General features: G+C 39.2%; 1 protein-coding gene across 1 annotated transcript; it reads left to right on the top strand.

The window, feature by feature from the left end:
• The first annotated feature begins 861 nt into the window (after window positions 1–861).
• lmbr1l (limb development membrane protein 1-like) lies at window positions 862–17264 on the top strand. Its single transcript, XM_028018696.1, has 17 exons — window positions 862–1062; window positions 7705–7789; window positions 9985–10018; window positions 10331–10470; window positions 10880–10983; window positions 11184–11307; window positions 11395–11463; window positions 11550–11614; window positions 11988–12060; window positions 12155–12241; window positions 12351–12427; window positions 12520–12597; window positions 12692–12765; window positions 13627–13717; window positions 13811–13877; window positions 14437–14598; window positions 15608–17264. Exons 1-17 carry the CDS (start codon window positions 1000–1002, stop codon window positions 15691–15693), a joined length of 1479 nt encoding a protein of 492 aa, XP_027874497.1. The 5' UTR covers window positions 862–999; the 3' UTR covers window positions 15694–17264.
• The last annotated feature ends 8090 nt before the right edge of the window (window positions 17265–25354 follow it).

Raw genomic sequence — 25354 nt, 5'->3', positions numbered from 1 at the left:
TTTGAAGTGAAACATGGAAAACACATGTTGTTATCAGTGTATACATATTTTAGTAGTAGCATCACAACAATTGATAAACCCACTGGTTTCCATTTTCTGGCTTGCAACCCAGAGGGGGAGGCTTAATTTCCAGATCTGAGTTCCGACGTCCAAGACACATCAAAGACATTCATTCAATTTGGTTCAGTTTAATTTAATCCAATAATATTTCATTGATCCCAATATAAAATTTGATGATTGAATAATTTTTTTTATTATTCAGGGTTCTTTTGCAACAGCATCCTGTCCTTAATTAGATTTGAAGAAGTCTATCAATAAAGACTGTCTATTGTTAGATTGTTGTGTTGCAAAGAAGATGCCTATGGTTCTCTATGGTGTTTTTCGTTTCAGAGAGATTTCTTCATAGCACAATCAGCTCTAGAAACTCCAGAACAACTCCCAGAACTGAGGCAGCCTTATTTATAAGGTTACTCGTTATCCTAGTCTTATAAGAAAAAGCATGTATGGATGAATGTAATTAAGAAGATGCTTTAAAGTTTATAGCAGTAACAAATGTCATATGGGGTGTGCAAAATTCCAAACACAAAAAAAATAAATGTTAAGCACATTTCCTCTACCTATTATGGTGTAAATAATTATGATACATAAATTAGTTCTTTTCCATTCAAATATCATCTTACTACTAGATATGTGCTCATTTTTTTTTTTTTTTTTTGCTACTTAGTAAAAATGCACAGAACGTCTGTAACCCAAAACACAACCTCTGTAAGTTTAGTTCTGATTGGCAGCTGCCTTGACCAATCAATGGGATCCATTCTGGTGCTAAGCCCCGCCCCGTTTTGATCAGAGTAGCCTGTATCCGATTTTTACAACTCAGCGCTCCTAACCAACTGCTTCATCCGTTGCTGACTTGCGACGATGCGCCCGGTTCAACATTTTTGATTAAACTGGCCCTCTGAGCGGCTCCAGGGCTCAGGGCAGTGGCATGGTTTGTAGAGGATGGAAACGGACGAAGTGTCGATTAGGGAGCAACTTTTCCACAACCGCGTCCGAGAGACGATAGTAAGTAAAGCTGGGCTAAAAGTGAAGCAACCGTTGGTTGACGAGTTAAAGGGGGGGAGGTGGGGGGTTTCGTCACAGACGATATAGCGTGCTGTCTTTACACATGCAAAAGGTCACGTTGTTGAAATGTTTGTGTTATTTATCTCTCTAAATTACATTTGTTAAACCTGATTTTTTTTCTTTCTTCTTTAGTCACGTTCACTATATTCGTTACAAGACAAATGCAGTCATAGTAGTATTGCATTATTGTCTGTTTTTAGCCCTGTGTGTATAATTTTCTGTAACTATGCTGCCTGCTCTTGTGTCTGACTCGGCTATGTTTAAAACCACACCTCATGCTTGAACTTCAGACTTTGCAGCTCGTTCTGTTCAGTTACAGCAAGGCAGAGAACTTTAACCCGATGTAAAACATTCAGGTCTCCCTGGACAGATCCAATCCTGAAAGCTGAGGTGTTGTCGATACACCAGTTTATCAATAAGGACAATGTTGAACTTGCAGTTTTGCTCAAGTTTGTTAATTTCTGTCAGTCCTTTGCGTCCCAAGATATGAAGGGATGAGCAAAACCTGTGCAGTTACGATCAGACAAAGACGTTATGACCATTATATAATGTTACAGAAAGAAAATAGCAACAGGTAATCTCTTTGGAGATTATCTCAGCATTTATGGATGTATTAATGAACTTTGATGATAACTTTGTGCTTGTCATGAATAATCTGAATAGCTGAATGATTAATAGCAGAAAAAGCCAAATCAAAATTTGTAATGGCCTGATAAGGCATATTATTTGATCAAAATTTAGTAGTGATGCATAGAAATACATCAAGGGTTTGTTTCCCATAACCAATTTCCAAAAAGCAGCTGACTTTTCCAAATCCAGGATGTCCTATAAGAGGTTGATTGTTCAAAACCATTAAACAGAGCAACTTTGCTGCAATATATTCATCTTTCCAGGTTTTTACTGACGTCCACTCATGGTCATTATCTGACATGTATTTGTAAAAAGAAAAAAAAAGAATTAGAAGAAAAGCAAAGTTTCATCTGAAAATTCTTCTTAAATGACTCCAAGTCTCCTGGTACATTCATTGATCAAAAATATTGTGTGTTTCAACCCATGCTCAGAATTATTAAGGTGAAGTTGACTGTAGTAACACTTAAAATGCTGAGAAATGCATTGGTCTACCTCTTAAGTAATTTCTTAGCAATTCAAGTGTTGCCGATGTCTCCATCTTATCAGATCTTTGACCCAATCCATGGACCCTGAGAGTTAACGAAGTTGTGCCAGAAATTCTTTGGATTCAACCTCAGAATTGTAAAATTCCAATTATCAGCCAGTGGTTTTGCACAAAAGCTGTACAACATATTGAATCACAGTTGTCATCACAACAACTTTAAAGAATGTTTTTAAATCTTAGATTGATCTTAATCAGTATTATTATCCTGGTTTTCAGCAACAACATATTTTTCTGAGATGTTGCGGCTTTGGCTCCAAATAATTTAGGTTTTTTTTTTTCTTGCACTGTTAAAATGGACAAGAACCGAAAGCTTCTATTTTTTTATAGAAGCTAAAATCCTATCATTTATGATTTTTAGTTAAAATTCTATCAAATAATATCACATTGTTTTACGCCTTAATTTCTAAATTGGGCTAACTTTGTAACCCATATATGGTTTTTTGGGGGTTTTTTTTTTTAAGCAAACGTAAACTATAAACCAGATTTTCAAATCACAACATTTAAACTCTCTTGGTCTTCATTCTACTTAGGACTGGCCTGAGATATTTACACTATGGAGAAATTTGGGGCATTTGTCAATAAAATGCAAAGTATTGATGGAAAGTGACATGCGACACAAAGCAGTTCATGTCTATAGTTGTACTCCTTTTTAATCACCTCTTTGTTTGCTGCTTCAGATTGTCAGTGACCTTTTCCCCTCAGGACCTAATGCTATTAGCTGCAGGCGAGCCGTGAGTGTCTAGCACATCACTTTCTGACAGTGCACCCTCTCATGACAGTCAGCTGTCCCAGCGCCTAGTGACACTAAGACAAGTCCAAGTGACAAGCTATTTATGACAGTCACTTGAAATTGTAAAGATATGTTACATTGGCCAACATTTGCACTTTCCTGGAGAAGTCTGCAACACTTGGGAGAAGTTAAATAATAATTTAAAAAAAGAATATTATTCCAAGTTATTAAAGTCTCATCTGCACATTGTGTAACTTCATAGGGTAGCAACAAAACATTTGCAAAAGATTGACTTCCAGTCCTGGCTTAGATGGACATACGGTGGCATGGGAAACTGGTTCTGAGGACTGAAAATTCACAGTGAGACATTCTGTGTAGAAATGATTCATGCGACCTCCTTTAGGTTGAGAGGAGAGGTATAGTCTGGCCTTTGTTGCAAAAACAAAAATATAAATTAGTGATGGTAATTTTATGCGGGAGGATTAGCACATGTCACGAGAGTAACGTTAAAGGGAACATTCATGAGAAGGCTATAAATGCTGAATCAGCTCAAATGCGATTATTTGAGAACGCTACATAGTATTGCAAGATGTTATCAAGACATGTATTGCTGTTTTGGATTTCATATTGTAACTTAAAAATATAGGAGACCCTCTTTCTTTCTTTGTGAAACATTTTGATTGTTTTTTTATTTTTGACAAATTCTCCATAAATTAAATTTACTTAGAAAACAGGCAGCTGTCAAATATCTGTTTCACTGACTAGTAACTTCAGACATTTTAGTTACAGTATTTTCCTGATTTCCCCTACACGTTTTTTTGATGGTTTCACATTTTAGTAAATTTTCCTATTTTTTTCCACTGAAAGTAACACTTAAAAATAATCTTTAAAAAAACAATCTAACCAAACAACCTGACATATGTAATTTATTTGATAGATTTTAACCTATGTACCGTATTTATCGTTTAGGCAGATTTTTTTTTTTTTTAAATGTCTGCTTTTCTCTCAGAAAATTAACAAATTGGCATAGTATTACGACTGTAAATATGCCTCTAAATGGGTTTCTCCCTTTTGAACATTTTCCAACACACTTTTGATGGTTACATCCTGTTGAAATGTAACATTGCAACTCAACAAGCGGCCTAGTATGCATGCTGCACACCAGTGTTCAGGTTAAAATAAAAATAGAAAACAAAATCCTTGGGAAAATGTTGTTGCTGCCAAATATCTGTCTCCACTCTATCATTGTAAATCACCCAGACTAATAACATCTGGCAAATTTATGCATAACTGACATGGAAAAAGAACAGCCTGTATTTGAGGATGTGCTGTGCTGAGAGCCCATGCTTTAGCCTGCATCCTGAGCCAGGAAGGATCGATGTCTGGCTGGGTAAAAGGTCAAGGCAGAATCCTGCAGGTCAGAAATGGGATGCCCTAGAACAATGTGAGTGAACGGTCCAGGGAATATTTTGAAATATTGGAAGTGAATGGTTTATTTCTAAAGTAGATGGTTGCACAGAATCTGCCAGAAGCCTCTGGGAAGGGATGTGTAATGGATGACCATGTAAGACTGTGGCACAAACAAAATAAAGTAAAAATTATTAGAAGTTTGTATTTTAATCTGTCCTTATTGACAATTAGCTTTACTAACTAAACATCAGTTTGCGTGTTTTTCCTCAAGAAACCAGATTCTTACCTTAACTCTTAGATTTACGAAAGGCAACCCTAACCCTATTCCTAACTGACTGAGGTTGAAAGCTCAAAAGAAAAAAAATAAAGCAACTTTCTGTAATATGTGCAGCTTTCCTGTTCTCTGCAGCAGCCTGCTCAACTTCATGAGGCAAAACGACCACCACTCCTAGATTTATCCTACCAAAATCTAGGACTGTGTTGTAACACCTGGCTTCTCTCATAACAAATACTGTTGCCTTATTGCAGCTTTTGCGCTTCACCCAACTTTTTTTTCTTAAACACTTCAGTTATACTGGAAAATCCAACATTAATTCTTTTTGCCAACTTCCTCCTCGCCTAAAAGTGTTGTTGACAAGATCTAGCGCTTCAGTATGGTGCATTTACTATCGGAAAAGAATTTCATTTCTAGTTTCCACTTTTTGGGGACAACAGACTGAAATTTGTCCTACTAATATTTCCAGCTAATATTTCTGCATCTCTAGAAAAGTAAAAATTCACAACTTTTATCACAACTTTGTATTATTAAACAGGTTTATGTTACCTTTTGGAGCCTGCTTAATAAATATGCAATGAATTTTCAGGGTTGCTAGTCAAATCTAACTGTAATGTGACTCATTGGAAGTTTTAGTCTGACACTCTTTTGGCTATGAAGATTTTTTGTATTCGAAGGTTTTCAAGTTTGATCCTAAATGATCAAAATCATTTGGCAGATAATCACAAAAGCAGAGGAAGTAGATGATCCTGTACTGATATTGATTATGAAAAGGTCATGCTCTTGATACACTCCCCTCCATGCTAAAAACCTTAAAACTGTCTTCAAGGTGGCTTCTGTCTCTTGACACCAAAGAAAGATGTGTGTTCTCACCAACATGGGCTGAAAAGGTTTTATTCTACCTGTCTTATTTCTAACCTAACACCCATCCTTTGTTCCCTGCTTTTCCTTATTGTCGGATTAGCCTCTCGCCAAATTAGGCTGCATTATTGAAGAATTTTCAGCCGGAGCGGATTAGTTGTTGTATAGGGTGCTTTGTTGTTGATATGCAGTTTGTTTGTTGCCACCCATTATTCCTGCTTATGACGAGAAATTTCCAATATTTCTCAAAAGACGAACGCTGATAGCTAAATTCAGTTTGCTTTATTCTCAGCTTTTCTCCAGCAACAAAGAACACTCAGGAAGAAGCTGATTTATCCGTTTGTCGTTGATCCAGATGAGCTGGATCAACTGTCCCTGTGGGATAAGTGACTATTTTTCACAGAAATTGTACCTGCCACTTTGGAGCACCTGTTTTATTGCATGTTAACACTGAATCAGCCAATCACATGGGAGTAATTTAATAGATTTATGTATCTATTTGTGATGAATGCAACTCACTGCACTTTATGAGGAGCATCAGTAGGAAAAGGAAACTGGATTTTTAGCAAGTTGAAACATGCCATGGTTGATAGTGCAAGTCTGGCGTGTGACTATTTCTGAAAATCCTGCTCTAAGACCAAGTTTCGCTCAGGTTTCTAGATAATGCTCTGAAAAAGAGAAAATATTTTTTGAGTCACAGCTGTGTGCCAAAAGAGAATGGACAGACATGGTTAGAGGTGATGCCTAGATATTACAACCAAGGTATACCAAATAAAATCTGAATGCACGAGACACCGAAGCTGGAAGCAGATGGACTACAGCAGCAAAATGTGTCCTGCCTTGCGTCAATGTTTATAATGGCGAAGGCTGTTGTTGGTGTGGCTTCGCCCCGCAGAATAAAACGGAGTCGTAGTGACCTCAAGCAGGTTTCTTCAACGGTGTTTTCTGTACTCTATTGGCCTCTGCATTCGCCAGATCCCAGTTCAATAGTGGAGTTTTTGGTATGTGGTTGAATGTGACATTCCCATCAAAGATGTGCAGCTGGTAAAATCCGTAACAAATGCATGAAGCATTCATGTTGATTTGAACCAAATATGTGATGATTTTTTCCGCTGTAGTGAACCGTTCACCACGAGGTCTAGCAATGTGCACCCAATAAGATTGCTGGTGAATGTATATCATGAGCTTTTTATATAGAGTACCAGATCTAATATTACCACCATGTGGGCTTTATTCTTCACATTTATGTTGAAGTATCTTATCTTACCTAGGAGAGCATGTCTGTGTTTTTTTGCTGTTATTACCCTGTGGGTAAATATGTAAATCCCGTTTTGCATGTTGAACTCCTTTTTGGCACCTGTTTAGAAATGTCATCGTATTGCCACATTACTTCCTTTTTCAATTTGCCCAGCATGTTTGTTCGTAGATTACATGTGGTTCCTTAAAGCTGTGGTGAGGAATAAAAAATAAAAATTGTGGGGACAAATCAAACAGCAAAACTCAAAGTAGCATGTTACAATGCATAAATAATAAATTAGTCCTGTGTAGTCAGTTGGTTGTTGGGGATTAAAAGCCTCTTCTGCAGTCATTTTGTAACTTTAAAAGGCTTGAAAATTTTATTAGAACTTGTAATTAATTGAAACTTTATACAAGTGTGAGGGTTTTAGCAGACCCTAAGACCCTAGTGTTTGACGTGTTGGAAATTTGCCAGACGACAGATTGCTGGTTTAACCTAAATTTGAATGAATGCAACATCAGCTGATGACCTTTACTCTCTGCAATAGGGGGCAGGGTGGACTGTTTCTCACTGGTTTTAACCCATCTGTCTCCCTAAGTCCCTCTAATCCAAGTAAAGGGGAACTATCCCTTTTGAGCACTGGAACCCCATTTTCTTTGAGTAATCTTTATGTAAGACAAAACAGTTCATGTTTTCAGCTTTTGCCACCCAGTCTCTTGTTTCCATCTCCCCCGTCTTGTGATTTACATCTTACTTCAATGCCTGAGCAAAACTAAATGGTTAAAAACGGGTAGATGTCTTGAGCCGCAGCTGTTCTGACAGATTACTGGGGGTACATTTTCTGTCTTCAAACTCGTGCAGAAAACACTAAGTTCCTTTTTGTTTCTCTCGTGCAGATCTGTGTCCTCTTGTTTACGTGCCTTTACATGGTGTGCTACCTCATCCTCACACACTTCAAAAAGACTGCCGAGTTTATCACAGGTGAGTTCGACAGTTTCTGGATGTGAGTATGTAGTTAAGAGAGCTCTGTGAGTTGGCTTTCAATCAACAGTTCACTGAGAACTGCCTTGAGGAAAACGAACAATGTTGACATGATTACACTGAAGTTTTGGAATTTCTTTCCACTGAGTGTGTTGGCAACATGTTTTCGTGCTTGCATAAATTCTACTCAGAAACTCGCTGTTTGAGTAAAGAGTTTATGTTTTTCTGTTCTGCTTTTATAGTTGTTTATTGTTTTGTTCATTGCCCTTTCCTTTCTTCGCATGTATGCACATTTAACAAAGTTTGCCCGTTTCTTTTAGGACCCTCACTAACGTCACACTCTGAGCTTTGATTTGAAAAGCCTGGAGATATTGTTGAGGAGACGTTTGCTCGGTGTGCAGCAAGCGGTTTAAAAAGGCGGCGGAGTGGTAACAAAATGCTACAAGATAAAGTTGAAACCTTAAACTCGTACGAACCTTCTGGCAGGGACAAATGATTGTCACCATGAGGCTAAGAAGAAGACACATGTACTGCGAGATGACAGTAAATGCATCGGCACAACTATTGTGTGCTCAGGCATATTTGGAAGCTCTCTTGTGCTCTGTTGAGCTGATTAACATTCGCTCAATCCAATAAAATGTGAGTCCATTGGAAGCAGATGTGGATTTTTCTTCAGTTCTCCACTGTGGCTGGGCTGCACCCTTGTAGATGGTCATTTCTTCTGCACGTTTTTATTCACATTCTGTGCATCGGTCTCCTTCTGCTGAAGTTTGTGCATCAACAACAAGAGCACAGTTCTGCCCTGCAGCTATGTGACAGTTGTGCAATCCCACAGTGCAGAGAATTTTATGACACCCAGAACTGGTTCTTGCTCCTTGGGTTTTACTTTGCAACAGAACATCTGTGACAGCATTGCCAAAAGGACACATTATCACCTACCTGACTAAGAGTAGCACTTAATTCGTTTCAGGTGCATAATAAAAGGTGTGGAGTTTTTGTTTTTTCTGCTTGTTATTTATAGTTGTAGCCAAATGTTTAAGGTTGACAGAATTTTGTTCTTCACAAATTGTGTTGCTTCAGTGTTGTAAGAGGTTTTTCCTCAGGTGTTTCCATGGTTTTCTGATGTTCAGTAAGAAGCATTTCAGTTTCAGAGGTTTTGTGAGATAAACACTTACTGACCACTATATTAGACACACTTTGCTAGAATCAAGTTGTTTCTCTCTTTTGCCCCCAGAACCTGCTTGATTGTTTGTAGTGCAGATAAAAGGGGGAAAAAAGTATGTCTGCAGTTTCTGAAATACTCAGACCACTACATACTCTCAAAGTCATATAAATCTCTTGTTTTTGCCATTCTGGTTCTAAATTTGAATTTAAAATATGATTAGTTAATTTTGTGGTTTGTTTTAGCAAGCAATTGGACAGATGTACCCAGTAATGAGTGTGCATCAAATTCATGTCAACCTTTCGTTTTCAAGATGACCTCAGAGTCTTGATGTGACTTGGGGGAGTTCTCTTGCTTACGAGTCTGGAACTTGGAGTTTTGATCCCAGTCACTTGGTTTTCACTTTCACCTTGGGACTTTTTGGATTGATCCTGAATTGTTTGGTAAAGTGACTCCTAAAGGGTTGAGTCGCAACTTGTCTCAGGATTCTTTACTGCCTGGAGGGCAATTCTCATGGGAGCATTCACCATTTCTTTCCTCTGGAGTGGATAGTGGATAGTGGCCAAAATTTAAGAAAATTTGATTTTATTTACTGTTAATCACACTTCATGGTATCACTTTTCACAGCAATCAAGACTCAATTCCAATTGAAGAATGAAGCTGTACAGTTCTTAAAAGATGAGATCTCTGTAATCTTAAACCTTTTGGATGTGACTGTACCTTGGTTCTTTTAACATAGTTAAACCAAATGTTCAGAATGAACAAAATGTTCCAAACAGGCCTGACCCCTGGTCACACCCTCTCTGAGCTCAGGGAGAGGTTTGCTTTCTTCAGCGTTTTGTGTGCAGTGCATGCTCGCATGCTGCTCCAGGAATTTTTTAAGCCATCATATAAAGTGTTTGATTAAAAACTTCTTGTTCTGTTTTTTTTTTCTTCTCAAACTCCTAGTTTCAAAAAGTCGTATCGGAGAAATGTAGGGGAAAAAAGTTCCGTTTTGAAAAAAAAAACACAACTTGTTTTTTTTTTCTTTCAGATGATATCGAAGATGCTACCGTCAACAAAATTGCGTAAGTGCAAACTTCTAATGATTAACTGGACAGCAGCTACGTTGACTGTCACTTTGGATGATTGCACAGGTAGCAGTGACTGGGATGTGATTGACGACCAGACGTCTTTCTTTTGATTTATAGCCTTGTTACATGGTTGCCTGCGTGTTTATTGCTTTTGGCAGTGAACATCCAACATCGTTGTCACTCTGTACTCTGCACCTTCATTTTGGATGTTTGTATTGTGTTCAGTTTGGCTTTGCAGAGACTGCTTTTGCTAGGCTGAGGCGAAACACAAACACTCATGACTTATCTTACTGTTCCTCCTCCCAGGCTCTGGCTGTGCACGTTCACCCTGTCTGTCGCAGTGTGCGCCGTGCTGCTTCTCCCCATCTCCATCCTGTCAAACGAGGTTCTGCTCACCTTCCCACACAGCTACTACATGGAGTGGCTCAATGGCTCTCTTATCCACGGTATGTCTCACTGTTTTTGTTCGTCCGTCCCATTGAAAATAATTAAGAACAGTCGGGCATCACAGTGCTACAGGATCAGTAATAACATTCACATCAATACTCGACTGGCCTGTGGCCCAGCAGATAATTAGCAATGCACACTGTAAGCTCAAAGCTGTTCGGTCCACACTGAGCAGCTGTGTAAAGTCAATGTTGAGCTGTGTGTTTTCTGCTTTTTGCTTTGTTGAAATTCTGTTTTAAATATTTCACATTGTCAGTGGAATGGAGCCTATATCTACTCTTTCAGTACGATGCCACATAGTGGTTGATGGAGGGAACTACTAAAATGTTTTATTACAGTCGTAATTACTAATGAATGTTAACACACACACACAAAATCTTTAACAATGATCTGTTTCTCTCTTGTCAGGGTTATGGAACCTAGTGTTTTTGTTCTCCAACCTGTCCCTCGTCTTCCTCATGCCTTTTGCATATTTCTTCACCGAGTCAGAGGGGTTCGCTGGATCCAAAAAGGTAGTTTATTTTTTGACCTGTTGACCTTCCCTCTTTTCTCTCACCCTCCATTGTCTCTATTTCTTTCTTGTGTCCTACCTTATTTATCTAAGACTGTGCAATTTTTTTTACACCTTAAATGTCTAAGAGCCCATTAGAAACCTGATTTCAAAATGAGCTTCTCTCAAACTGATCTCCAAACAACTCGTGTTTCTGTGTAGGGAGTAATGGCGCGAGTGTATGAAGCTGTTGTCCTGCTGATCTTGCTTGCGCTCCTTGTGCTGGGTATTGTGTGGGTGGCATCAGCTCTCCTCCATGACAACGTTGCCCGACAGAGCCTCTACGGTGAGTCATTCTCATCATACTCTTATATTCCTCATGGGCTTCACTGGAAGTGTTGCTAATTGTTATTCCCCCCTCTTCAAACTGCAGACCTGTGGGAGTATTACCTGCCATACCTGTACTCTGGGATCTCTCTGTTTGGAGTGCTGCTGCTTCTGCGTTAGTATACATTGAGCACAAATGCCAGACATATTGAGACAGAGTTGTGTCACTCCTGTGTACTAATTTGTGTCTTCCCTTTTCAGTGTGCACCCCGTTTGGCTTGTCTCGAATGTTCAGTGTTACGGGTAGCCTGCTTGTGAAACCTCGGGTAAGTCGAGCCTCTCCGCAAAAATCAAAACCCCAACCACGTACCTTGGTTCTGTCAGGTCTTTAAAAACCTTTTTGCTCTCTATAGAGAACAAAGTATACATGAAGCAGGGTCTACAGTATGCATTATTTGTTAACTTGTGCTTAACTGAAGCTCTTGCTATCGTTGAGCACAATGTTTTCTAATCAGGAAGTACGGCTTACCATGGCCAGTTTTCAGAAACGTTTGACAAAATTTAATATAACATCATAATTTTGATTTATTATATTTCTCTACTTTAAATTTTATTGCACATCTATTCAGAGTATTATTTCAGAAAATTACATGAACAGATTCTGATGTCCCACCCTAATTGATCCGTGCTGTGTTTCAGCTTCTGGAGGACATAGAAGACACTCTGAGCTGTACCGTGTTTGAAGAAGATTCGCTCTTCAGGAAGCTGAACTGTAAGTCTCTTGACTGTGATCACTACCCTCCTTCATTTCCCCGTGGCTTGACTCTTAAAAGATTATTTTCTCCTCCTTGCATGTCTGATTGAAGGTGGCAGTCCATCGTGTTGGGTCAAGTTGAACATGGAGGCCATGAGAAAAGAGTACCTAGCAGTTCAGAGCAGGCGTGTCGCCCTGGGTGAGGCTGACGAGGCTTTCTGTCTGCAGAGTTTCTCCCACAGCATCAACATCACACTGTTTTTTTTTTTATTGTTTTGTTTTTTTTTTCCTTTTTGTTTCCCCCAAAGAAATGCGGAGGAAGGCATCACCATGGCAACGAAACTTGGGCTATCCTCTGGCGATGCTTATCCTGCTTGCACTGACGGTATGTACAAAGAACAGCGCTGCATTCACAAGTTCTACAGTCACTCCTCGTTTTGTGACCTCTTCATGACGGGTTGCTGCGTGTGTCTCCAGGTGATGTGTGTGCTGATGGTCTGTTTCAATGTGTTGGAGCTGCTGCTGGATGAGACAGCCATGCCCAGAGGAATGGAGGTCGGGGTTCTCCTTTGAAGGCACCAGAAACATTTCCTGTTTTGTTGGAAGCGTACAGTCGGCGGCTTACAGTGAGGATTGTTATGTTTTGTAGGACCCTCACCTGGGAATGGCCTCCTTCTCCATGTTCGGCTCTCTGGGAGCTGCAGTTCAGGTGGTCCTCATCCTGTATCCTTTCAACACAACCAGCGAGCCGTGGTGTGCTCAGCTTTGTAGTGAACTTTCTCGTAACACATTTGAAATAAAAAAAACAGGTCAGTTGTTATCGTATTGATGGTAGGGCTCCAAATAATAATTTTTTTTTTTATTAATTATTTTATCGATTATTCTAATCAGACTTTTAAATATAGGCACATTCAGCAGAATTTTAATTTAACCACATTAGCTTTTTTTGTGCAAAATATTATAAATACATTCAAATATGCAAATAAACAAATAATTTTATTGATTTTTAAGAAAATATAATTAAAAAAAATTAGAAATGTTGTTGCCTTAATTCCAAAAACATAGTACGCTTGAATATTTATAGTAAAGAATGCAATTGCAGCTAAAATACTGTAATAATCTGTTCTTTTTTTTTTTTTTACATTAATGATAGCAAAAGGTGCTTAAAAATAGTTTTTCTCTTCTTTTTTTGCAGATTATGAACCAGGTGAATCTAAAAATGCCACCCGAGGAGTTCTGGGTAGAACAGAAGGTTATTCATCTTAAATGCAAAATGTGTATATTCTTTGTACAGTTTTGGCTTAATTGTTGCTCTGTGCTGTTGTTTCAGTAAATGGCCATTTTCAGAGTCTGTATACTGCAGTTGACAATTAACCGATTACTAAATTAGTTGACGATTTATCAATTTACCACTATTAATTCAATTAATCATTTCAGTCCTAAATGATTAAATTGTTGCCGCAAACTGATTTTTTTTTTTTCCAGTTGATGCATGCATTAAGATTTATTCTTGGAACAACACATTGAGAACTAGTCACCAGGTTTCTCACATGTTTTCACTGTAGTCCTTAAAGTAAATTGCAGCTACCTGATGGTGTCCTCAGTTGTGGGTTTTTACAGCTCTCCTCTCTTCTGTGGCCTCCTCCCTCGCATGAAAGACACTAACCTCACACAGGTAAACGGCTTTATGTGCCTGAATTTAACAGGGAAACTGAAGATGTTTTACCGTTTCCTGGCTGTCACCTCTGAAAATGTATGCTCCTTTCAGATCATTGCAAACTGTGTTTCGCTGCTAATTCTGAGCTCTGCACTGCCGGTGTTTTCACGCACACTTGGTAAGAAGATACATATATACAAATATATATATTTTTAATGAAACTCTTGATGTTTGAATGTGCGGTTAATGTTGTGGCTCTGAAACATTTCGTCTGAGTCCTCCCTCTTAAGGAAAAAATGGGTTAAAATGAATGTGTCATCTCATCCTGTTACCATGGAAATACTGATTGCTTGAATGTGAAACTCACATTAGGGTTGCAACATTGGAAGACAATATATTTTCGTTTTCAAGCAGATAATAGGGAGCCTTATATCAGCAGTGTTTGGTGTAGTTCTCCATTTTTACATGTTTAACATTTTTACTGTATATCATGCTTTAGGTCAGGTAGGATTGCCATTTTTTTTCTATTTGCTGAATGTCTGACTAAGGGGAGAAAGAGCTTCCTTTTTTTTTTTTAGGCAATTCTTTTAAGAAATTGCAAAAATAATCAATTTACTTGCAGTTTTAACAATGACCACAAGAGTGCACATGTATTTCATGATTCCTAGCTCTGCAGCCGAGCCAGTTGGTGTAACTTTTTTTTTCTTTTTTTTTTTACCTCTGCTCCTTTCCTGTAGGGATCACCCGTTTCGATTTGCTGGGAGACTTTGGTCGATATAACTGGCTTGGGAACTTCTACGTGGTCTTCCTGTACAACATGATGTTTGCTGGTCTCACCTCCGCCTCCCTTACAAAGACAGTCACCTGGGCGGTGCGGAGGGAGCTCATCCGTGCCTTTGGTTAGTCTGTGTCTGCTTTAAATCCTTACGTACAGTGGGATTCTTTTTTATTTGCATCGCATGTATACCAAAAGCTCTCGTTTTGACTCCTCTGACCAGAGCTTAATTTCTCTGCTTCTGCTGTGTTCCTTACATGGCTTGTTGCAGATTCTCCCACCTAAGCTCTAGGTCTCTGCAGCTCTTCCAAGGTTGCCAGCTGCTTCCCTGGCTAATTATCTCCTTGCTTTGCTACCTGTCAGCTTAGGTTGAGGATCATGTCTCGGTAGATTAGCAGGTGGCATCCGAATTTTTAAAAATTTTGTATGATTGGTCGAAGGATGCTTTGTGTCATTTTCAAAGGATTTTCAGGTATCAGGGCCACCGAGTGCAATTTCATACCAAGCTTTTTAGATTTTTATTTGTAATATAGGTAGAAAACCAGTAGAAAACGATTTATCAGTTTACATCAGCTTCATAATTTTGCATACAATTCCACTGAGGATATGTGGAAAAAGTGGTCAAAGCAGTTTTGCAAAGCTCTGACTTTACATCTGTTTTATCGTCTATTTTGTGGGGAGGAGGGGTCTGTACTCCACTCTGCTTGCTGCACTTTAATAGCTACACCATAAGCTCCCCACCTTTGGCCCCATTTCCCGATGGGCTGGTCTCTCTTCCTCAGATAGAAAGAATACAATTCTTTCAGGAAATTGTAAAGGGACAAGAGGAGAGTCGGGTCCATTGGGGACCTTCAGGCACACCGCCCTAGACCCCTTCCATTATACACACACACACCATCGAAATCTCCACCCAACACAAATAAGCAGTCGGAGCATGGGCACGTCAAATCTACACACGCGATCCCCTTCCTCGCCGTGAAGATAGCATCTGAGCAGCACAGGAGTTCTGCTGCAGTTTTCCATTGCCTCCCGAATTACTTTTGTTCTGCGAATTCTAGATTTTAATTTTGCTCAGCTTTGCTAATTTAATCCTGCTTTAATAGGAGTGGCCATTCTTTTTCTTTTTCTCGCAGGACTCGACAGGCTGCCAATAACTGTGTCACGGTCTACCATTCCTTTTAAACTCCTCCTGGCCAGTGGGCTGTCTAAAATCCAGTGACCTTTTTTTTTTTTTTAATTTATTTATTTTTTACCACTCCTAAGCACTGGCTAGTCTAACCTTTAAAGGCCGAACCACTTTGTGAACCAGTGATTCAAGCCTCCTCCTGGCCGTTGGACAGCAGAGCCTTCCCTCTTTAAAAGGACGGGCAAAGACGAGCCTCTCCGTTCTTTACTCAGCGGGAACACAGCATCTTGGTGTGTTTTCATGAGCGACGCGTCCCGATCGAGAACTGTGCTGCTAAGTGACTGCAAGTTGAGCATTCAGTCCAAGTCATCTTATACAAGACTGCGTTGGACAGCGCTGGACAGCGAAGAAAGGATGGAAGCCATATTGGGAGTACTGCCTTTCTGAACAATAAAGTCAGCAGTATTTTTTTTTTGTGAAGTGAAGCTGTGTCATGAATCCATCTCCCCCCTTCAGGGTTTTCTTGGTACTCCAGTCAATTCCTTGCACGTTACACAACCTCTGTGAAATTGGGACTCTTCTTTTGTGTGGGTCTGGTTTTCTAACAGGGTTTTTACTGTAAATAAGTACGAGGTTGTTTTGTTGGAGGAAAAGAGACTTTGTTGTTGTATGTATGTCAACCTAGAGGTTACACAGGGAATGTGTGTGTGTGTGTTTTGCTGGTTTTCCAGGCAAATGGGAGCATTTTGTGAGTGTGGCCAGAACTGTACTATTTTGGGGAAGAAAAAACAAGAAATGTGTCTTTCTTGTTTAAGAAACAAGAAAAGTTTCTTAAACAAGAAACCTTTCTTTTTCTAATTGTTCTAATGTAAACTGTTCTAATGTAACAGTTTACATTAGAACAGTTTAATGTAAACTGTTCTAGTGAGGAATTGCTGCCTTTACCAATCAAACTGTGGATCATTAAGAATCTGTGTGGGATTGTGCAATATTTTATACATAAAAGCACATTTTGAAACTTTACCAAAAGTCATTTTAGAACCTATTTGTTTATTTTTTTAATTTTGTTTTTGTGTTTGTTTTTTTTGTTGTTCTTTTATGTTAGAATTTTTAGAATCCTATTTTTTTTTAATGTTTTTTAATAAAGAAACCAAATGTGACCCTCAGGGCTTTCATTGTTTTCCAGAATGGTGCAAAATTCCATAATCTCAGCATTATGTCATCATCTGCTGCGTGTTGGTGATCCTGTGTCGCTGCTTTTGCGCCTGCATCATCAGCAGCTTGTTTTCTGTTGGTTTGACCAGCAGGGGGCAGTGCATCTCAAACGCAAAAACAAGTTTTGTTGGAGATTGTCCTCTTCTATGTGTCCCAACGTTATGTACACGAACCACTACGTTTACCCACCGATGTTGTTCAGGGAATGTTCATTCTTGCTTCTGAAACAGAAGGTGTCTAGTGTTTTCTATTTATAGGTATTTGGGTTTTATACGTCACGTTTAAGTCATTGCTCCATAACTGTGAGGTGATGTATGAGCAAATATTTAAAGTGATACTGCAACTTTTAAAAAAAGTGTTTACTTTAGAGGCCTCTGGTTTGGCATTCCACTTTTTTTCATGTTTTACAGTGTTATGAGCGTAAAGCAATAAAAAGGAAAATCTTTTGATTTTTTATCTTTTTTGTGTCCCTTTTGGAAACACATCAATATGCCTTTTTACTGTAAGCCATGCCTTTGATGCCGTTACATTTTATGAAGTGTATCAACGCTGTGAGCAATCTGCTGCGGCTCGTACTGTGTGTGTGGGTGTGGGTGTGTGTGTGTGCCCTCCACCCTTTTGTTGCACTTCTTTAATCAGCAGCAGAAGAAAGCCATATTTTGGCCCCGTCTGTCAGCAATGTCCACCCACGACGCCGCTGTGGCCGTGGCCCACGCTTTCCCCGCTCTGATGCAAGTGCCAGATAAAAACCCTTCAAATCAAGAGAGGGGACATTCACTCGCATTAACTCCTCGTCATCCTCCTCTTCCTCCTCCTTTCGTCCTTTCCTCTTCCTTGCCTTTTATTCATTTCCCGTCCTCCCGTTTTTTTCTTCTTCTTGAAGTCTGTGTTCAAGTCAAGCAAACCCAAAGTCTGATTAATTTCTCCCCTCCTTTCTTTTGTCTTTGTTTGCATTTGTTTTCTTTTGTTGGGTGCTTTAATTAAGCTCATTTGTTTTGCAGTTCTGCTTCCTTTTGGTTTTGAAGCAAATGAACTGAAATGTCGCTGTAACATCAGCGCTACATCTGGAGGCTGGTAACCTTGTGGGGAAGTGACACGTAGGACAGATCAAAGGTGCGACCTTTGCCAGAGTCTAGAAGGAAAGGAGACAGAGATCTGTCTTTAACAAAAGATGTTGACAGGTTCATTTAAAAGAAAAAAACACTCAAAGAAATCTAGTTTATAGACAGAAATTAAAAAGGTGCTTGTCAATAAATTAAGGTGTCATCAGAGAGCTCATTTATTCATTTATTTCCAAAATTGCAGCTGTGAAAATCATATATAGAGTCATTACACTGATGTAGTTTTTTATATATATATTAGCACACAGGTAATCAAAACCCAAAAGTTTTGCTTCTTGGAAAAGCAAGCCAATTAATTTTTTTTAATTCAGAAACAGTGCTACCAGACAGTGATTTACACCCTGCGAGGAGGAGAACTGCCACAAGGTTATTGTTGAAGAAGCTGGCTGTTTGTACTGCATCTCAGTATCCATCCATCCATTTTCTGTACACCCTTGTCCCTAGTGGGGTCAGGAGGGGTGCTGGTGCCTATCTTCAGCTAACATTTCAGGCGAGAGGCAGGGTACACCCTGGACAGGTCGCCAGTCTGTCACAGCATCTTATGATATTTTTTATAATTAAGTGGAAGAAAAAATACTGTAGAAATTGGTTCACAAGTTACAACCACATTAAAGAGTTAAGGTGCTTCCAGTGCTGCAACAAAGGCACATTCAGGTGGACGTGAGCTGAAGCTCGACCTGACCAGTGTCTAAAATATCTTGCTGTTGCTCGGTGGCCCCAAATCCTCATTGTTGAAAGGACGTGTGTAAAGAGCCAAACACAGATAGGCTGCTTGTCTGAGTAAATCTGTGTTTTGCGTTTTGTTACAGGCAGCAGAAATGTTGCATAATGTATGCCACTGGTGTTTTGACCCATCTTTCTGTTCAGTAAACAAATGCATCATCATCTTTTTGGTTTGTTTGTTTAGCTCAGTTTGTGCAATTCCCATTTCCACGGCATTCAGCTCAATTTACTACCTATCGCATCAAACTTCAAAAATATAAAATAAACGCTTGCAGACGGATGTTTTCATCATTTGGGAACCGGGGATGCTGTTTTCAAACAGAATCTGAATGTTCTGTTGCTGAATTAAATATTTCAGCCACCCTGGAACTTTGTGGTCATCGTTTGACTCTCCTGTTTATGGTACGCCATACGTTTTGTTTTTTTTTAAAAGCAGATCTGAACTGCAGGAAGGCCAGTCAGGCACTCATGTGATCTGTTGCTATGACTACATTGCATCAATGTTAAAATTTGCATTGTGCACGGTAGCCCTGGGGGACAATTTAGCACCTTCTTTCTGCCTAACAGAAGCTGTTTTATTTATTTATTTATTTTTAACTTTGCCTGATTTCCTGAGTAATTTAACAAAACACAAAACCTAGTTTTCTTGAGATTAACCTAAACAGCTGGATTGTCAGCCATGGATTATATGCTGGCTGTTCTTTGAAGATAAGCTTATTTAATTTGAAATCTACAGTTGTGTGCGTCCAGTTAGTATTTTTTATTAGTGATTCGTAGTGCATAGGACATATTTTATTCCTTTATTTGAAATTATACATTTGAAGCTAAGCTAAAATACAGATCATGGCAATTTTGAAATTAGTGAACATTTTTTAAAGTAAACAAAAATAAATAAATAATATTTAATAAAAGGCTTCATCATACATAAAGATGTGTTATGGCTTTAGCTAAAAGGATGTGAATTATTACTATAATTATTATTATAATGATCAAATCACATATAGTTGATGGCAGGTGTGAACTCACAAAGACTAAATGCTGAAACTGAATTAGATTTAGTTCAAGATTTAGTTTAAACACACATGTGTGACCAGGTTATTGCACGTTTTCTCACTTGTATGTTCTAATTTTTCCTGTTCGACTTAATACTAAATGATTAAGTTAGCTAAAAATAGACAAAGTTTGAAAGTTATTTATAATGGTCTCTCTTTTTTTGATTTCTCAAATCTCAACAAAAGAGGACTTGTTCTGTAAACTTTCAGAGGCCATTGTAATTTAGAAATGATCCTAGAATTGAAATGAAACGCATTCTTCCAAAGCAGGTGAGTCTAACTGCAGTGGAGTAAAACTCACAATTTTCATGTGGTTTTAAATACTGTGTGAGTTGACAGAGAGGTTCCATTTCTCTTAGCCACTCTTCAAAATGAGAAACACAAGAGAGCATCAAGTAAAGCATATATGTGCTTATCTTCACCGGTCAGGAAAAAGCTCCGAGAAAATAACTTGGTCATACAGACAGCGCGATAATTAAAAAGTTGCAAAACGCTGGCATGTGGTGGGCACAGAATATACAACTTACCACAAATCAAAACCTTGTGAGACACAACGAGCAGGGCTCTTCTCCACGCAACATGAAGGTTACACACAGTTCAGTGGAAGCGTCCCAGCAGTCCCACTGGGTAACACACTCCACAGGACTAGATTTCAGGCATATCGGGAACAAGGCGGGAAACTGGCAGCTTGTAATGGGATGAGATAGGCTATCTTTATTGTCAAAACATGGGAATGAAGGGGGGGAAAGAGGCTCAGATTAGCCTTCCTGACAGTCGCCCGTTTGATGTTTGTGCCAGAGTGCATTAGGGACTGTTATTCCCTCTTTTCTGCACTTGCTAACACAAAAATCACTCAGGAAAAGGCGAGACTTGCTTGCTAATCAACAGATAATGGGCCACACTGTCCGTTTGCCGCAGCCGCCCGCCAACCTGTGTGCACGCTCACGGCACACTCGCTTCACACAATCGGACGGCGCAGCAGCGCCTTTGTTTTGTTGGGGGGAAAAAACTCTGGCGTGACACAAAGGGTGGTACAGACGATATCGCAGTTTACTGTGATTCATTTCAGTGGAGAATCGAAAACAAATTGTATGTTTTCTGTGCGGCTTCCACCGATTTATGGTCAGGGTTCAAGCAGAACGGTATGTCTTATCCAAACTTTGACCTTCTTGTCTGCAGACAGGAAGTTCCAGCCCTTATATTTCATTCTCCATGTCTGTGCAGCATCATCTCAGCTTCGGCTCACCGGTGCTATTTTTCACCAGAGCTGATAAAAAAAATTAAATTAAATTTTTTTGCAAAAAACAGAACTGGAACAGAATGGTAGCAACTGATAATTTGCATTTTTTTAATGCAAAACCCAACACATTACCAGAAATACCCGGCTTTCATTGACGTTATACCCAATGCAAAACCACAGCACAGAAGCCAAGAATCATCCAGTGTGTACAGCCACATCAGAATGCACCACCCTGCCTCTTCCTGCACTGATAACATGGTGAGAGACAGTGGAGAGGGTGGTGTGACTATGGGCAGAGAGCAAGGATGTGTGTGTGTGAGAGAGAGAGAGAGAGAGAGAGAGAGAAAGAGGTAGAGAGAGGGTGTGTGGAATATGGCAGCTCCTTGACTTTCCTCCTCCACAACCCATGAAACGGCCTCCATCAGAGGAAGTTGCTCCTGCAGAGTGTCCATTCAGCTCCCAGAGAAAGACAAACACTTGAAATGTCAAAGCCAGCAGATTTTGCAAATATAAGTTCTATTTTTCGATAAACGCGTCACGAAGGGTGGATGGTGGAAACGTCTAGCGGAAGTTCTGGGTAGCGGGTTTGATTTCCCGCAAGTCACCGAAAGCAAGTAGTTCAGGTGAATGCGTTTGCAAAGAACAAAGCGGGGAAAGCTAACACAAGCAGGAAAGATCTCGTTTTCTGTGCTACGGCTGAGCAGGAAACAAATCTATTCACCGAGCCATGCACTCCCATCCTGAAATCTGGGGAGTGAAAAGTTAAGAGCAAGAGAGAGGCAGAGGGGGGGGGGTACCAAAATAAAAAACGCATAATAATAATGACTTTATTTCCATCTCCAGCCCACAGATGTTTGCTTCCTTCCTTTCCCTTTCAAGCCTGATGGAAATCGTTCGCCCTTCAAACGGCTTTGAAGAGAAAAGTCGCTGTGGACGATTGTAGATACGAAAGTGTTTGTTGCCTTTATTGATTGGGTCATTCTCTGCTCTTGTTACGGAGGCTGATGTCTCTCATCTGCGTCGCTCGGGCCAGACTTGAGGCTTCCTCTGTGTTTACTGTAAGGACAGGAAGATGCAGCCTTGCCTTTCGCCACCCCTCCCCACAACATCCTGGGATCATCTGGAAACTTCTCCCCACAAGGATGCCTTTCCACGATCCCCGTGGAACTCAGTGACCGCTAGAAAAGAAATCAAACAATGTTCTTTCAATCAGATATTTTAAGACCTCCGTTAGATATTTGACCCTCGTTTTCAGTCATAGTAAAGTGTTAAGAAATATAAAAGGCTGCAAAAAAATGTAAACCTTTTCACATTTTATCACGTCACAACCACAAGCCTTACCTTGAGGTTTTGTGTGATGTGATAGACCAGGACAAATTAGTGCATGATTACTGAAGTGTAGCAAAAATGATTTTGTGGCATGTATTTACAATGAGTCCCCTTTACTCTGGCATTCTACGAATAAAATCAAAAGAAACCAGTTGACGTTAGAAACAGCCTACTTGTGTGTAGTTTGATCAAACGCAGCTGTCCTGTGACGGTTTCATTCATTAAGTCAACATTATTGAATGAACAGAATCATGTGGAGTGTTTTTCAGAAAAGCAGCCAAGAGGCCGATGGTTGCTCTGGAGGAGCTTCAGCGATCCATGACTCAGGTAACATAATTTTGTGGCCCAGTTATTTGTTTTGCTTCCCTCAGATCGGTCTTTTTTATTGAAGAGTGGCAAAAAGAAAGCTGTTTTTGAGAGACAGCCATGTGAAGTTTGTCTCAAGTCGTTTAGGGGACACAAGAACACGTTGAAAGTGAACTGGTCAGATGACTCCCAAAACTGTGAGTTTTAGTCTTCGTCCAAGATATGAGTATCAAAAAACTAAGACTGGAATTTAACTGCAGCACACCATCTCCTTTAGACTTTAGATCTAAATCCAGTTGAGAATCTGTAGTAAGGATTTAATGTGTGAATCAATCTGAAGCCATTTTTCTTCGGCTCCACCACTTTGTATTGATCCGTCACAAAAGCAAAATAAAATGCAATGAAGTCTGTTGTAATGTGTCAGAATGTAAAAATTGTCCAAAGGGTATTAGTACTATCGCAAGGTGTTGCACATGACCAAACCAAACCGGAGAAAAGGCGATTTAGTTAAAAAATGGAGCCTTGTGTGTCTCAGGAAACTAGAGATAGCCCTGTGAGAAACTCTGACCTTTAATCTGCCATTAATTTCAGCTTCCTTGTGTGATTGCAGATGTCTCACCCCTGGGACACAATGTTTGCTCTCTCGTCTGTCATTATCGGAGTCATTTTATGAGGCTCCCACCTATTGTCTCGAGGTGGATAAAAATAATAAGTTGCCAATCTGGCCACGGGGCGTTCCAGTGATGAGGTCTTGGGGAGGTTACTGGGTATCAGATGGGGTCAGGCCAGCTCCCCGAACACAGGAAGGCAACACTGTAAGTCACGGTCAAGGGTATCAAGGCAGGACACTTGTGCTCCTTCTTCTTAGGTCCTCTTACCTTCAACTCAGTCTATTAATAAATTACTCCAGTGGGCAGGATGAGCAAAGAAAAGCAAGGGCATGTACGCTCAAATGATATGTCTCTTCAGGATGTATCTCAAAGATGATAATGCAAAGCTGGTGGGGAACCTTTGAGTTTATCGGGTGCAGCTTTGCAGTTTCAGGAGTTTAAGTTGTTCAAATTCTTACAATTTTTATCCTCTTGTGTCCAGTAACATGTTTAAAGGGAACAGCTTTTAAAAGCGGATTTATTTTACATGTCTAGGTGTTGATGATAGATTTGTACTTTGAGCCATTTCACTGGGCCGTGTCATTCAGTACACCGCCACCTACTGGGAAGGCAGAGAAAGTTTACAGAAACATTTTATTATATCCACAACATTTTCCAAATAAATTGTGACATTCATTAATAATTAAGGACTTGCATAATTGATGAAATTTAAAGTGCTGATTCTATGTTTGCAATTAATTATCTGTCCATTAAAGTGAACATCAGGCATCACTGTCAATATTTCACAGAATTTGAAGCCACTGCTAAAACTACTGTTCTGAAAGAAATTTTAGAAACAGTGAAAACAATCTCGGGTAAAAACATGTTTTATCGATAATTTACAAATTTTTTTCTATATAAAAAACCCAAACATTTTTGCTGATATTTTATATAATGGGAATGTATTTTTATCTTATAATTGAGAAGCAGCATTCAGGTTCTCACCACAAATCTGGAGCAAACTTCCAGAAAAGACCCCACCTGTTTAGAGTTGCTTTTGAAACATAATAAATTAAAAATTAATCAACATTTGGATGTGTAACAATGGCACTTGACAAAATGTAATACTTCAGTTGTTGACTGTGTGTTCTATGACTTTGTATTTTTGTGTTTTTATGATGTAAAGCACTTTGAACTGCCTTGTTGCTGAAATGTGCAATACAAATAAACTTGATTATAATGCTGAAATATAAAAGGAGATTTATATTCTAACTTTCCTCCACTGACTGCTGAGAAGTTAGTGGAGGAAGGCTCATTGTCAGTGAGCCTTAGAAAATGAGCTGCAGTCCATTACTCGTGACTTTCAGCAAATTATTAAAAGTGGTTTGCTTCGCCTCTCTCAAGGCACTTTTTCCTTCTGCTCAACTTTCCATTACTCATTACAATAGCCAGCCTTTTAATATATGAGCTATTATGGCTTATCCTCTTTGTGGAGAATCTCAACTCCTACTGGATAATTGCTTTGCGTGCTATTTTATTCTCCTTTATGTTTTATTTTTCTCTTACGGTTGTGTTAATGTGAAGCACCTTGTGGTTTTATCCCGTGAAAGATGCTACATAAGTAAAGTTCAACAGTCTCCTCATAATGTTTTTTTTTTTCTGAACAAGATGTTGAAAATGAAAAGTTGTTCTCAGTCAAACTACCTGCTACAATAAATAAAATTAAATAAATAAATGAGCAATGTCATACCATTTCTGTTGAGACAAATTTTTTTTTGATCTTATATAATGTTCAGAGAAACAAAGTTTCACGTTTTTATAATCATCAAAGTCAACAAAAGTAAATGTCTACACTTCTCTGTGGCTTTAATCTATATTATGAATAATAACGTTTTAATTTTTTACGTGCAATTAGTGAACTAAGCTAGCTTTTGACAGATATTCAAATTAAAACACGCAGCTGGACACATTTTAAACTCCTTAAAACTACTTGAAAATCACATACTTTAAAAATCCCGACTGAAATCACAAATCCCGAGCGAGGCTATCATGACTCATCCATGAAAGGGTTAACCCTCCTGAGATGGTAATTGATGTGGAAGGGGTTAGGGTCATTGTGTTAACATCATATGTTCTTTGTATGGCTGAATTGGAGGCGTGTGCTGTGGCGCGCAGAGG

This window comes from Xiphophorus couchianus, chromosome 1 (assembly GCF_001444195.1).
Source record: "Xiphophorus couchianus chromosome 1, X_couchianus-1.0, whole genome shotgun sequence".
Lineage (NCBI taxonomy): Eukaryota > Metazoa > Chordata > Actinopteri > Cyprinodontiformes > Poeciliidae > Xiphophorus > Xiphophorus couchianus.
Note: the sequence above shows the minus strand (reverse complement) of the source record. Positions and strands in the feature narration are given on the sequence as shown.